Source organism: Hemitrygon akajei, chromosome 7, assembly GCF_048418815.1.
Source record: "Hemitrygon akajei chromosome 7, sHemAka1.3, whole genome shotgun sequence".
NCBI classification, from domain to species: domain Eukaryota; kingdom Metazoa; phylum Chordata; class Chondrichthyes; order Myliobatiformes; family Dasyatidae; genus Hemitrygon; species Hemitrygon akajei.
Genome location: NC_133130.1, coordinates 70,008,241 through 70,020,558, shown reverse-complemented (window position 1 = coordinate 70,020,558; position 12,318 = coordinate 70,008,241). Strand labels below are relative to the sequence as shown.

The 12,318-nt window shown below is 41.7% G+C and overlaps 1 protein-coding gene across 1 annotated transcript in view; it reads right to left on the bottom strand.

Annotated features, from left to right (window-relative positions):
- The window catches only part of snx9b (sorting nexin 9b), a 119,377-nt gene extending 111,268 nt beyond the window's left edge, over positions 1–8,109 (bottom strand). The window contains exon 1 of the mRNA XM_073051145.1: positions 7,734–8,109. Within this exon, the coding sequence (XP_072907246.1) occupies positions 7,734–7,745 (12 nt within the window). The 5' untranslated portion in view covers positions 7,746–8,109. The remainder of the gene's footprint in view (positions 1–7,733) is intronic.
- Between the last annotated feature and the right edge of the window lie 4,209 nt (positions 8,110–12,318).

Here is a 12,318-nt window from a genome sequence, read left to right as displayed (position 1 = left end):
AGGTTTAATATCTATAGCGATATCCTGGTCCTTTATTTATACAAGCTAATGAAATAAGGTCAACAGAGTGAGAATTCAGATAAAGGAATGAAATGTTTTGAAATGCAGGGCTACAAGGCATGACTGGCCCATCAGGGTATGCAAATTGGAAAGTAAAACTGAGCCATATCACGAATGGGTGACCTAGTCTGCTCTGATACAGACATACATCACTGTGCAAAAGTCTTAGGCACCACAGATTTGTTTTTTGTCTGCTGCATTATTATGTCAGTTTAAAAAAAAGAACAAATTTTAGATTTCCAAATATTCATTTTTTTAAAAATTTTGTTGAAGAAAGTAACATATTAAGTAAAAGCAGCACACAAAGAATGCTGGAAGAACTCAGCAGGCCAGGTAGCATCCATGGAGAAGAGTAAACAGTCAAAGTTCAGGTCAAGACCCTTCATCAGGGCTAACTAATTGACGCTGCCTGGCCTGTTGAGTTCCTCCAGCATTTTGTGTGTGTTGTCTGCATTTCCAGCATCTACATATTTTCTCATCTTTGTGATATTAAGTAAAAAAACCACTTTTCAAATAAAAACTTGATTACTTTGTAGGTATATATCCCAGTGTGTGATTAAACAAAGATACAAATAAGATGCTAATAATCAATGACATAATGAGTTGAATGAACTGCAACTGATTAACGGAAACAAACAGATGTGAAAGGAAACAAACTATGCGAAGGACAACCAAATTAAAAGGTGAGAGTGTGCAGATGTGACAATTTAACCTACAAATCATTAATTCTTACACCATGGCAAGAGTGAACACAGCAACAAAACACAAGGTGGTCATCTTGCAACAGCAAGGTCTCTCCCAAGCAGAAATTTTACAGCAGACAGGTGTTTCAAGATGTACTGTCAAAACTCTTCTGAGTCCAAAGAAACTCGAGGTTGAGGGCCAGAAATGGAGTGGTCAGCCAGGGAAACTGAGTGCAGCAGATGAGAGATGCATCATACTGATGTCTCTTCTAAATTGGAAATAGTCCAGCACCGTTAACAGCTCTGAACTCACAGAAACCACTGGAACACAAGAACATGCCTGTACAGTCCAAAGAAGTCTTGTCAGAAGTGGTCTTCGTGGAAGAGTTGCTGCCAAAAAGCCATTCTTCCAAAGTGGAGACAAAGGCAAGAGACTCCCCTATGCACGAAAACACAGTCAAAATTTGAAGTTTTTGGCTCAAACAGGTGGCTGTTTATCTGTAGAAGAGCTGGAAAATGCTACATGGATGAGCGTCTCCAGACAACAGTGAAGCACTGCGGAGGTTCCCTGCAGATTTGGGTCTGCAGTTCTGCAAATGGAGTTGGTAATCTGGTCAGAATTAATGGAGTCCTTAATGCTGAGAAATACAAACAAATTCTCATCTACCACACAATACCATCAGGAAAGCATCTGATTGGTCCCCACTTCATTCTGCAGCAGGACAATGGCCCCAAACACACGGCCAAGGTCATAAAGAACTAGGTCTCTTCAACAAAAAGAATGAAGAGTTCTGCAGCAGATGGTATGGCCTCCACAGTGCCTTGATTTCTAATTTGTTGAGCTTGTCTGGGATTACCTGAAGACAGAAGCAAGTGAGAGAGCCCAAGTCTACAGAACTATGGCAAGTTCTCCAAGATGTTTGGAACAACTTACCAGTTAACATGTACCCAACAGAATTGATGTAGTTTTAAAGGCAAATCAGATGTCACAACAAATATCGATTTGGTTCAGTTGTTTTTTTTACTGTTTACTGCTCTTTATCGTAAATTTTTCTGGTATTTCGGAACTTCTCATTTCATTATTTTTGAAAGCATCTTTGCTACATGGAATTATTTTTACATGTGCCTAAGACTTTTGCATAGTACTGTAGTGTTACTCAGTTTTGTAGAACTCAACACTGAATGTAGAAGGCTACATGCCCTGATGAAGATCAGATGCAGTCCTTAAGTTTACATTGAGCCCATGCAGAGTCCACAGACTAATAGGTCAGAGTGAGGGTGGGATGGAGAGTTTAAATAAGATACTCAAGGACATCCTAAAACCCACTTGCTCGACAAAGTGATCACCCAATCTACATTTTCTTTCTCCACTGGAGTCAAGGTCACATTATGAATGCTACATGCAGTTCACTAGATTGGAAGAAGTGCAATTGAACTACTGCTTCACCTGGAAGGATGATTGGATGATTGGATTCCTGGATGGTAGAAAGAGGTACACTGCATTGTATATTGTTGAAAGGAAAAGTATTGCAAGGGAATAGTTAGTGGAGATGAAAGAGAAGACCAAAGATTTTTGAAGGGAAATGCTGGAAGAGGAAGGAGAGGGGAGGATAAAGGAATCTCATTCAATGTTCTAGAAACGGTGATTGGTGCATTGAGCGCAGAGGCTGGTGGGATAGAAAGTGAAAGCCATTGGAATTCTGTCCTTGATCCATCCAGAAAGAAAAAAAGGGTCCTCTTTACTTCTGTACCACTTAGTGTCCAGTGTGAAAACTAACCACTACTACCACTTTATCCTGTGACACGCAGTCACGTACCTATTTTAACTCTGCAGCCTCAAATTTTGCTGAAAATGCTAAAGTGAAATACTTACTCAACGAATTTTGAAAACTTATATAATACTGACATATGATCAACCTTCTGTTACTTCAAAGAATTCACTAAAGTTAGTCACATCTGATTTGCTTTTAGAAGACTGTACTAATGTGTGTTTATTTCTAAGAGCTACCTAATTTAGCTTTGCATTTGCATGTCCAGCAAGGTTTCTCAACCACTTAAATTGGGAATTGTAGATTATATTTGGCAGTCTCAAAACTTCCTCAACCACTTTTTAAAACAGCAAAATAATTTTTGCATATCTCTAATCTTCAACCACTAAATACCAGACAACTAAAAATGTTTGAATATTGTTAGCAGAGCTTCCATTAAAGCTGTACCTCATACACATCAGATGACTTGGTCAATCTCAATATTGTTGTCCTCTCAAGTAACAGAATTTTATTTTTGTTATTTGTCATCTCTAGAAAATTAAACTTAACATGAAAATAAATGGTGACTATTCTGTCCTGAACCATGATCCTGCTTCCTCAAGTACAGACAATTTTATGTTAATACCATAAGACATAGGAGCAGAATTAGGCCAATTGCCCCAACAGTCCGCTCCGCCTTTCAATCATGGCTGATCCTTTTACCGCCCTCCTCAGCCCTATTTCCAGCCTTCTCCCCGAAACCTTTGATGCTGTGTCCAATCAATTACTTCACATCTGTTTTAAATGGATGCCCCTCTATCCTTGAGGCTGTGCCCTCTTGTCCTAGACTCCTCCATCATGGGAAACATCCTTTCCACATCTACTCTGTCTAAGCCTTTCAACATTTGAAAGATTTCAATGAGTTCCCCATCACCATTCTAAATTCCAGCGAGTACAGACCTATCAAATGTTCCTTGTATGATAACCTTTTCATTCCCAGAATCATCCTTGTGAACTCCTCTGAACTGTCTCCAATGCCAGCACTTCATTTCTTAGACTAGGAGCCCAAAACTGTTCACAATACTCAAGGCAAGACCTCACCAGTGCCTTATAAAGCCTTAGCATCACATCCCTACTCGTATTCTAGACCTCTTGAAATGAATGCTAACATTGCATTTGCCTTCCTCACCGATTCAACCTGCAAGTTAACCTTTAGGGTGTTCTGTACAAGTCCCGTTGTCTCAGGTTTTTTGGATTTTCTCTTCATTTAGAAAATAGTCTGTACATTTATTTCTACTACCAAAGTGCATGACCATGCATATTCCAACACTGTATTTCATTTGCCACTCTCTTGCTCATTCTCCTAATCTGTCCAAGTCCTTCTGCAGCCTTCCAGTTTCAACACTACCTGCCGCTCCACCAATCTTTGAATCATTTGCAAACTTGGCAACAAAGCCAACTACTCCATCAGCTAAATTGATACACAGCATAAAAGGAAGTGGTCCCAACACCTGCAGATGCCTGCATAACACCACTACTCACTGGCAGCCAACCAGAAAAGGATCCTTTTATCCCACTCACTGCACCTACCAACCAGCCAAAGCACTAACTATGCCAATAGTTTTCCTGTAATACCTTGGGCTCTTAACTTGGTAAGCAGCCTCGTGTGTGGGATCTTGTTGAAGGCCTTCTGAAAGTACAAATATACAACAACCACTGCATCCCCTTTATCTACCCTACTTTTAATCGCCTCAAAGAACTCCAACAGGTTCATCAACCAAGATTTCCCCTGAAGGAAACAATATTGACTTTGCCCTATCATGTCCTGTGTCACCAAGTACTCCATAACCTCATCTTAAACTGAATTCAACATCTTCCCAACCACTGAGATTAGGCTGACTGGTCTATAACTTCCTTTTCTAAAGGGTGGAATGACATTTGTAATTTTCCAGTCGTCTGGCACCATGCCAGATTCCAATGATTTTTTTGAAAAGATCATTACTAATGCCTCCACAGTCTCTACTGCTACCTCTTTCAGAATTTCCGGGTGTATCTCTCTTACTTTTTTTCCATACTTGGAAAAAGCTTTTACTATCCACTTTAGTTTTGTTTGCTAGCTTGCTTTCAGATTTCATCTTTTCCCTCCTGATGATTATTTTAGTTGCTCTCTGTAGGGTTTTAAAAGTTTCCCAATCCTGTCTTCCCACTAATTTTTGATTTGTTGTGGGCCCTGTCTTTTGCTTTAACATTAGCTTTGACTTCCCTTGTCAGCCACAGTTGTACTATTTTACCATGAGTATTTGTTTTTGGAAAACATTTATTCTGTATCTTCCTTATTTCCCCCCCAGAAACTCACACCATTGCTGCTCAGCTATTATCCCTGCCAGCATCTCCTTCCAATTTACTTTGGCCAACTTCCCTCTCACACCACTGTAATTTCCTTTACTCCACTGAAATATCGCTACATCAGACTTTATTTTCTCCCCATCAAATTTCAAGTTGAACTCAATCAAATTGTGATCACTGGCTCCTTAGGGTTCTTTTACCTTAAGCTCCCTAATCCACCTCTGGTTCATTACATAATAACCAATCCAGTATAGCTGATCGTCTTGTAGGCTCTATGACAAACTGCTCTAAAAAGCCATCTCATATGCCTTCAACAAAATCTCTCGAGATCCATTACCAACTTGATTTTCACTCTCAACCTGCATGTTGAAATCTCCTATGACTATCATAACATTGCCCTTTTGACACACCTTTTCTATTTCCTGTTGTACCTATGGTCCACATCCCAACTACCGTTGAGAGGCCTGTATATAACTGCCATCAGGGTCCTTTTACCCTTGCAGTTTCTCAACTCAAGCCACAAGCATTCAATGCCTTCCAAACCCTATGTCACATATTTCTGCTGATTTGATGCCATTCTTTAGCAGTAAAGCCACGCCACCCCCTCTGCTGACATTCCTATCACTCCAATGCAACATGTAACCTTGGACATTCAGCTCCCAACTACAAACATCCTTCAGCCATGATTCAGTGATGGACACATCATCATACCTGACAATCTGTAAAAGTGCAACAAGATCATCCACCTTATTTCTTATGCTCTGTGCATTAGATATAACACTTTGAATACTGTATTTGCTACCCTTTTTGATTCTGCATCCTAAATACACTGATACTCACCCTGCTGGCTGAAATATGCCCTATCAACTGCCTGCCCTTCCCGATTGCCTGACTGCATGCTATTTTTGCTTTTTTTTAAACCACCCGTCCATTCTCCACCATTCAGGAGACAGCTCATGGGTAGTCTTCCATTACTAGCTGATCTTTTTTTTGGCTGCTCTCTAGCTGCCCAACTTCCTCTTCCAGTTCCCCCCTTGTAGCTGCAGCTACACATTTAGAAGACCCCAAAGAATCCAAAGAGTTTAAGAAGTGTAACTACTTTATCCTTTGCATCAAGTGAAAGCACATTTGTTCTGGAGAGAGCAATTCAACACCTAGATTGTTACTTGATATCAAACTTAGTATCTGCAAGTAGAATCTACAATTATATACAAAATCAATTCTGCATTTTCTGTCCATGTATGAAAATTCTTTTTGTTACAATGGAGGAGCTGCCTATAAAAGTTAAGTAAGTCTGAAATTTATAGGATAACTACAGAGTTGTGAACACACAATCTAAGCGACACTCTGCGCTCTATCATCAAAAGGACCGGCTTTGAACAAAAGGTTTGACCAAGATCATATCAAACTTCTTGGTGACTGAATAGCATAAACATCCCTGCAGAATTTGAATAGAATAAATGGAATTTTCATTTTTGTCTTAGCTAATGTCTGCCATCAAAACTATCAGAAAACAAGTTACGGTAATTACAATTATGCTTTCTGTAAAATGATAATAACATTTATTAAAACATACAAAATGCTGGAGAAACTCAGCAGGCCAGGCATCATCTATGAAAAAGAGTAAACAGGAAGAAATACAAATAGGTGATATGTGGCCATCGTAGCGGGCCTGGGTGAGCACTTACATCGAAAGGACAGTTCGCCCACTGTGATCCCTGTTGACTCTGCAACCATGTGCTCACCCATGTCTGCTACTAAGGCCACATATCACCTAACACCTTGTATTTCTTCCTCCCCTCGTCCCACTTTCTTAATCTGATTTCTCATCTTTTTTCTCCACTCCCAAGGAAGGGTCTAGGCCCAAAATGTTGACTGTTTACTCATTTCCATAGATAGTGCCTAGCCTGCTGAGTTTCTCCACCATTTTGTGTGTGTTGCTTGGATTTCCAGCATCTGCATATTTTCTCTTGTTTATAAAATTTATTATGATCCAAGCTTCTAACTTCCTTGATTTGTTCAGGCTGCTTGATGACATCACTGCTCCTGACAACAGAGATAACAATGCCAGATTTAAAACTTATAAAAATCATGAGAAACTAGACTCTGAGGTTTGATTTCTTTTAGATAAACATAGCTTCCTCCCTTTGCTACACGACAAAATCTGAGTGAGCCAACTTTTGATAACACTGTAGCTAAACCACAGACTTTGGGCTTTGAAGCAGATTAAATAGACAATAGACAATAGGTGCAGGAGTAGGCCATTCGGCCCTTCTAGCCGAACGTAATAAACATTCCGAGTCTAAAGTAATAAACACATTATTGACAAGAGAATACCTGCACGAATGCTGAGTACTACCCCCGAAATAGTTTTAAACCAAAACTGCAATAAAGTCATTATCGGCTTTTTGTCAGTGCAGGAGCATGAGTCATTGTTTTCTTTTAAAGCAAGTCATGTGAAAACTCCACATTTTCAGACTCCCGGGCAGCAAGACGAGTCGATTCTCAAGTCACCGTTTCAGCGCATCTCGGGATATAATTTCCAGACACACCCGATTTCATCTCACGCAACTCCAGTTCAGCCCTGGCTTCACACTCCGTGAGTGTGTGCCTCAACAGGGCCCGAAGTGAAATCAGCCCCAACTCCCTGGTTATGGTGTAGGAGAGCCCTCTCCCCCGCCATCGCCACACTTCCAGCTCGACAGCTGGAAGTTCCAATTCTTGTTCGAATGACTAATTCGGGAGAACATTCCCGAACGTCGGACGGCTGGGGAGAGGGGGAATCGAGAGAAGCTGGCAGGGTTCGCTGTTCGGGCTGGGGATCCGGGGCCGAGACAACGACCCCCACCCCCCGAGCGCGTTCACGCCCGTTTCCCCCATCGCTCCCCCGCCTTACCTTCGTCGCCATCCCGTCGCCCTGTTCTTTGTGCTGGTGGTTTGACTTCCCCGGCCGCCGCAGCCGTACCTTTCAGTCTTCCCGGGCCAGCCGGACAAAGTTTTAATACATCACCTAACACAGATGGCCTTTGACCCGAGCAACCTCCGATTTACACAACTTCCTACAGAGTTTCCACACAAGCCAAATTCCAGGCTCGGCTCGGCCGCGGAGGATGCGCGCCGCCGCCTCTCGCCGTCACCTCCCACCGCCACCGCTTCTGCTTTGCAAATAGAAACATAAAACATCGCACATCCGAAGCATAAAACGAAAACAGATTCGGTTGTTTAAAATGTGGCGCAGGGATCGGGTAGGCCCAGCCAATTATTTCCTCATCAGATCCTCCGGACCGTGGACCACAGCTGAGGGGCGGGTGGGAGATGGGGCAGCTGAGGCTCGGCGACACAGTTGGGGCGGTCGGGAGTGAAGGTTAGGACCTTCTGACAGATGGTAGATTTAGAGGGCTGAAGCGTCTCAGAATGGAGGGATTCAGTAGTGGGAGTGGTCTTTTGGACGCAGGGTCTTGGGATATTGGGGACGTGCAAAATCATAATAAGGGGGGAAGTATGCTCACAGAGAGAGGATACCCTTCAACAAAATGGGTATTCTGCCTGCTGCTGAATGTACGTTCAGCCGCGCGTGATTAAGGGTCACAATCGGTGTTGGACACAGATTTGCTGATTTGCAAACTAACAGCTTCTCCATATAGCGACAAATGTTATCCACGGCAGAAATGGTGTCAAAATATTGGATAACAGATCTGAATTGTGGACGCTTAAATTTTATGTAGTTTGGGGGAAGAAACCCAAAATGAGTCCAGTAATCTGTATTTTTCTGTTTGTGACAGCTTTAAAATAATGGCCCAGATTTTACTGTGGTAGGGTCTCCTTAGAACTTGCTCATCCAGACTACAACGTTTTTAGTGGAGAGAAATATTGAAAGTGCTTATGATTTTATAAGCACTTTGAAAGTGTATGATTGCACCATGAAAAATCAGGTACCTGGCACCCAAAGGGAAGAAGGTAAACAATTGGTTAAGTAATAAGAGATAAATGATTAAGACCCTGCAAGCGGATAGTGAGGTCAGCTGAGAAGATCATCGGGGTCTCTCTTCCTGCTATTACAGACATTTACTCCACACGCTGCACCCGCAAAGCAAATAGTATTGTGAAGGACCCCACACACAAACTCTTCTCCCTCCTGCCATCTGGCAAAAGGTACCGAAGCATTCGGGCTCTCACGACCAGACTGTGCAACAGTTTCTTCCCCCAAGCCATTGGACTCCTCAATACTCAAAAGTCTAGACTGACGTCTACATCATTTATTATTATATTTTAATTTGTCTTCTACTGTGTCTATTGTCTTGTTTATTAATTATTGTACTGCCCTGACTGTTTGTGCACTTCATGTAGTCCTATGCAGGTCTGTAGTCTAGTGCAGTTTTTATGTTGTTTTATGTAGTCTAGTGTAGCCTTGTGCTGTCTCACATAGTCTAGGGTAGTTTTGTGTTGTTTCATGTAGCACCAGGGTCCTGGAGGAACTTTGTTTCGTTTTTACTGTGTACTGTACCAGCAGTTTCTGATCGAAATGACAATAAACTTGACTTGGCTTGATCAATAAATTAACAGAACAAGGTTTAGGAAGGAAGTGTTGAATGGATAATTAATAGCAAATCAAGAACAAAAAGGCAAGTGAACAGCCTTAAGGATTGAATTGAAAATTATGTAAATTAGTATGTTAAAATTGTTTAGATGTAATTAACAATATTGTATAAATAATAGAGGCCATTGAGAACATCTTCAAAGATGGTGCCTCGAGAAAGTAACATCCATCATTAAGGACTCTCACCTGTTCTCATTACTATCGACAGGAAGGAAGTACAGGAGCCTGAAGATGCACACTCAACATTTTAGGAACAATTACTTCCCCTCCACCATCAGATCTCTGAACAGTCCACAAACACTACCTAATTATTTTGTTCACTTTTTGCATTATTTATATTCTTCTTGTAACTTATAGTAAGTTGTATGTATTGCACTATACTGCTGCCAGAAAACAACAAACTTCACAACTGATTCTGATTCTAATAAGAGTGATAGGCCAGCTGAAATCCATAGCCTGCAATTTCTGAATGATGTAGAAACTGCAGGACATCTCCATGAGGTTTTTGTATGCAGGAAGACTTATCACCTATTGAACCTACGCTAAGGAGTTTTGAACTTCTGCTGGAATCACTACAGAGTACAGAGGTGACAGTTTGTTTCACGGATTCCAAGTGTTAGGACAAGGTCATGACTTAGCCAGGGGGACGTTGAGAAGTCTTAAGTCTGCAACAATTCAAAAAGTAGGAAGCAGCAACCAATGGAGAGGTACCTTTTGGTATTGAATACCTCTAAAGATGACAACATCCTGAAGCATCAGGCTGCTGTTTATTACAGAGCAGTATTCAACACAACCATATTGTCATTTCTAATCAACAGTCTCCAAAATTGGGCCTCTGTACCGGCTTCTGCAACTCGATCCTTGGCATCCTCGTCATGAGACCATAGTGCGGATTGGAAATAACACCTCCTTCTCACTAACAACACTGGCGCACCTCAAGGATGTGTACTCTCTCTACACCCACAACTGTGTGGCTAGACACAGCTGTTTATAAATTTGCTGGTGACAGCTATTGTTGACAGAATTTCAGATGGTGACAAGGAATTTCAGATGGAGCCAGATAGATCAGTGGTGTCACAACAACCTTGCACTCAACATCAGTAAGATCAAGAAATTGATTGTGGACTTCAGGAAGGGGAAATTAAGGGAACACACACCAATCCTCATCAAAGGATTGGCAGTTTCAAAGTCTTGGATGTCAGCATCTCTGAAGATTCAAGATTGTTTAATGTCATTTCCTATACATAAGTGTAAGGAGAACAAAATAATTGTTACTCCAGATCCAATGCAATACATAAAACACAAAAGATAAGAACACAAGAATTTTACAAAAAAATACACAATAAATATAAATACATTCGATAGTTTATATATACAGTATAAATTGATTGTCCATGAAGTGATGGTAGGTTATACATAAGGGGACTGATGGGATATAATAAAGTAGTGGTGGAGTTAGTGGGTGCCGGTGTTGATCAGCCTTACTGCTTGGTGAAGGTGACAGCCAGGGTGGTAGTCCTGGTGTGGATACTAGATAGCTTCCTCCCTGATGGGAGTGAGACAAACAGTCCATGAACAGGGTGCGTGGGATCCTTCATGATGTTACTGGCACCTTTCTGTATATATGCCCTTGATGGCAGATGGGCTTTTGCCAGTGACCTGCTGGCAGTTTTGACTATCTGTTGTAGAGGCTTCTTGTCTGCTGCAGTGCAGTTTCAGTGGCCAGCAATGATGCAGATTGTTAGGATACACTCTACTGCACATCTGTAGATAGAATGATGTGAGTATGGACATGCAAAGTCCAGTTCTCTTTTATTGTGTAGGACATGGTCTGGAGTTAAGTGTGTTTATTTGTGATGCACACTTCCAGGAGTTTGAAATTGATTGCAATATCCATCGCTATGCTGCCAATATAAGCAGGGGGTGGGAGTCTTGCAAGTTCTCATGAAGTCAATAACCATCTCCTTTGCCTTGTTGACATTAAGGAAGAGGTTATTTGCCTAGCACTAGGCTTCAAATTCTTCTGCCTCACTTCTGTCGGCCCTCTCATCGTTCTTGGTGATATGCCCCATCAGCGTATCATCAGTGAACTTGACAATGTGATTGCTTGGGTCTTTGACTGTGCAGTCATGTGTGAGCAGAGCATACAAGCAATGGGCTCAGCACACAGCCCAGGGGGCACGCACCGGAATTCAGGCTGATGGGGAGGGGGGGGCAGTTGAATATCCAGTTTATCTGAGGTCTGTTTGTTAGGAAGACCAACACCCAGTTGCACAGCGGTGTATTTAGACTGAGGAGTAGGAGTTTGTTCACCAAGCTTTGTGGGTTAATAGTAACGACTGACAAACTGAAATCTAGAAACAGCATTCTGACATGAGTGTCCTTGTTTTCTAGGTGTGTCAGGGCCAGGTGCATGACAGATGCAATGTCATCTGTTGTTGTGTGGTTCAGTAAGCATATTGGTGGTTGTCCAATGTGGCAGGAATGTAGTTTTTGTTTTGTGTCATTATCAGCCATTCAACACACTTCATGATGATTGGCGTGGAATGCATAGGGTTTATCCAGGTGCTTTAGTTTTCTCCCATAGTTCAAAGATGTACCGGTTAGTAGGTTAATTGGTCATTGTAAATTTTCCTGTGATAAGGCGAGGGTTAAATTGGGGGTTGTCAGGAATTGCTGGGCGGCACGGCTCCAAAGGCAAGAAGGGTCTATTCTATGCTGTACTTCTAAAATAAAATAAAATAATTAAATTTCATTGGGAGTATGAGGAGACAAGGTACATTACTAAAGACTCTCCCAAATTTCTACTGTTGTACTGTGGAGAGCATTCTAACTGGTTGCATCACCATGCGGGATGGAGGGGTCACTACAAAGGATCAGAAAA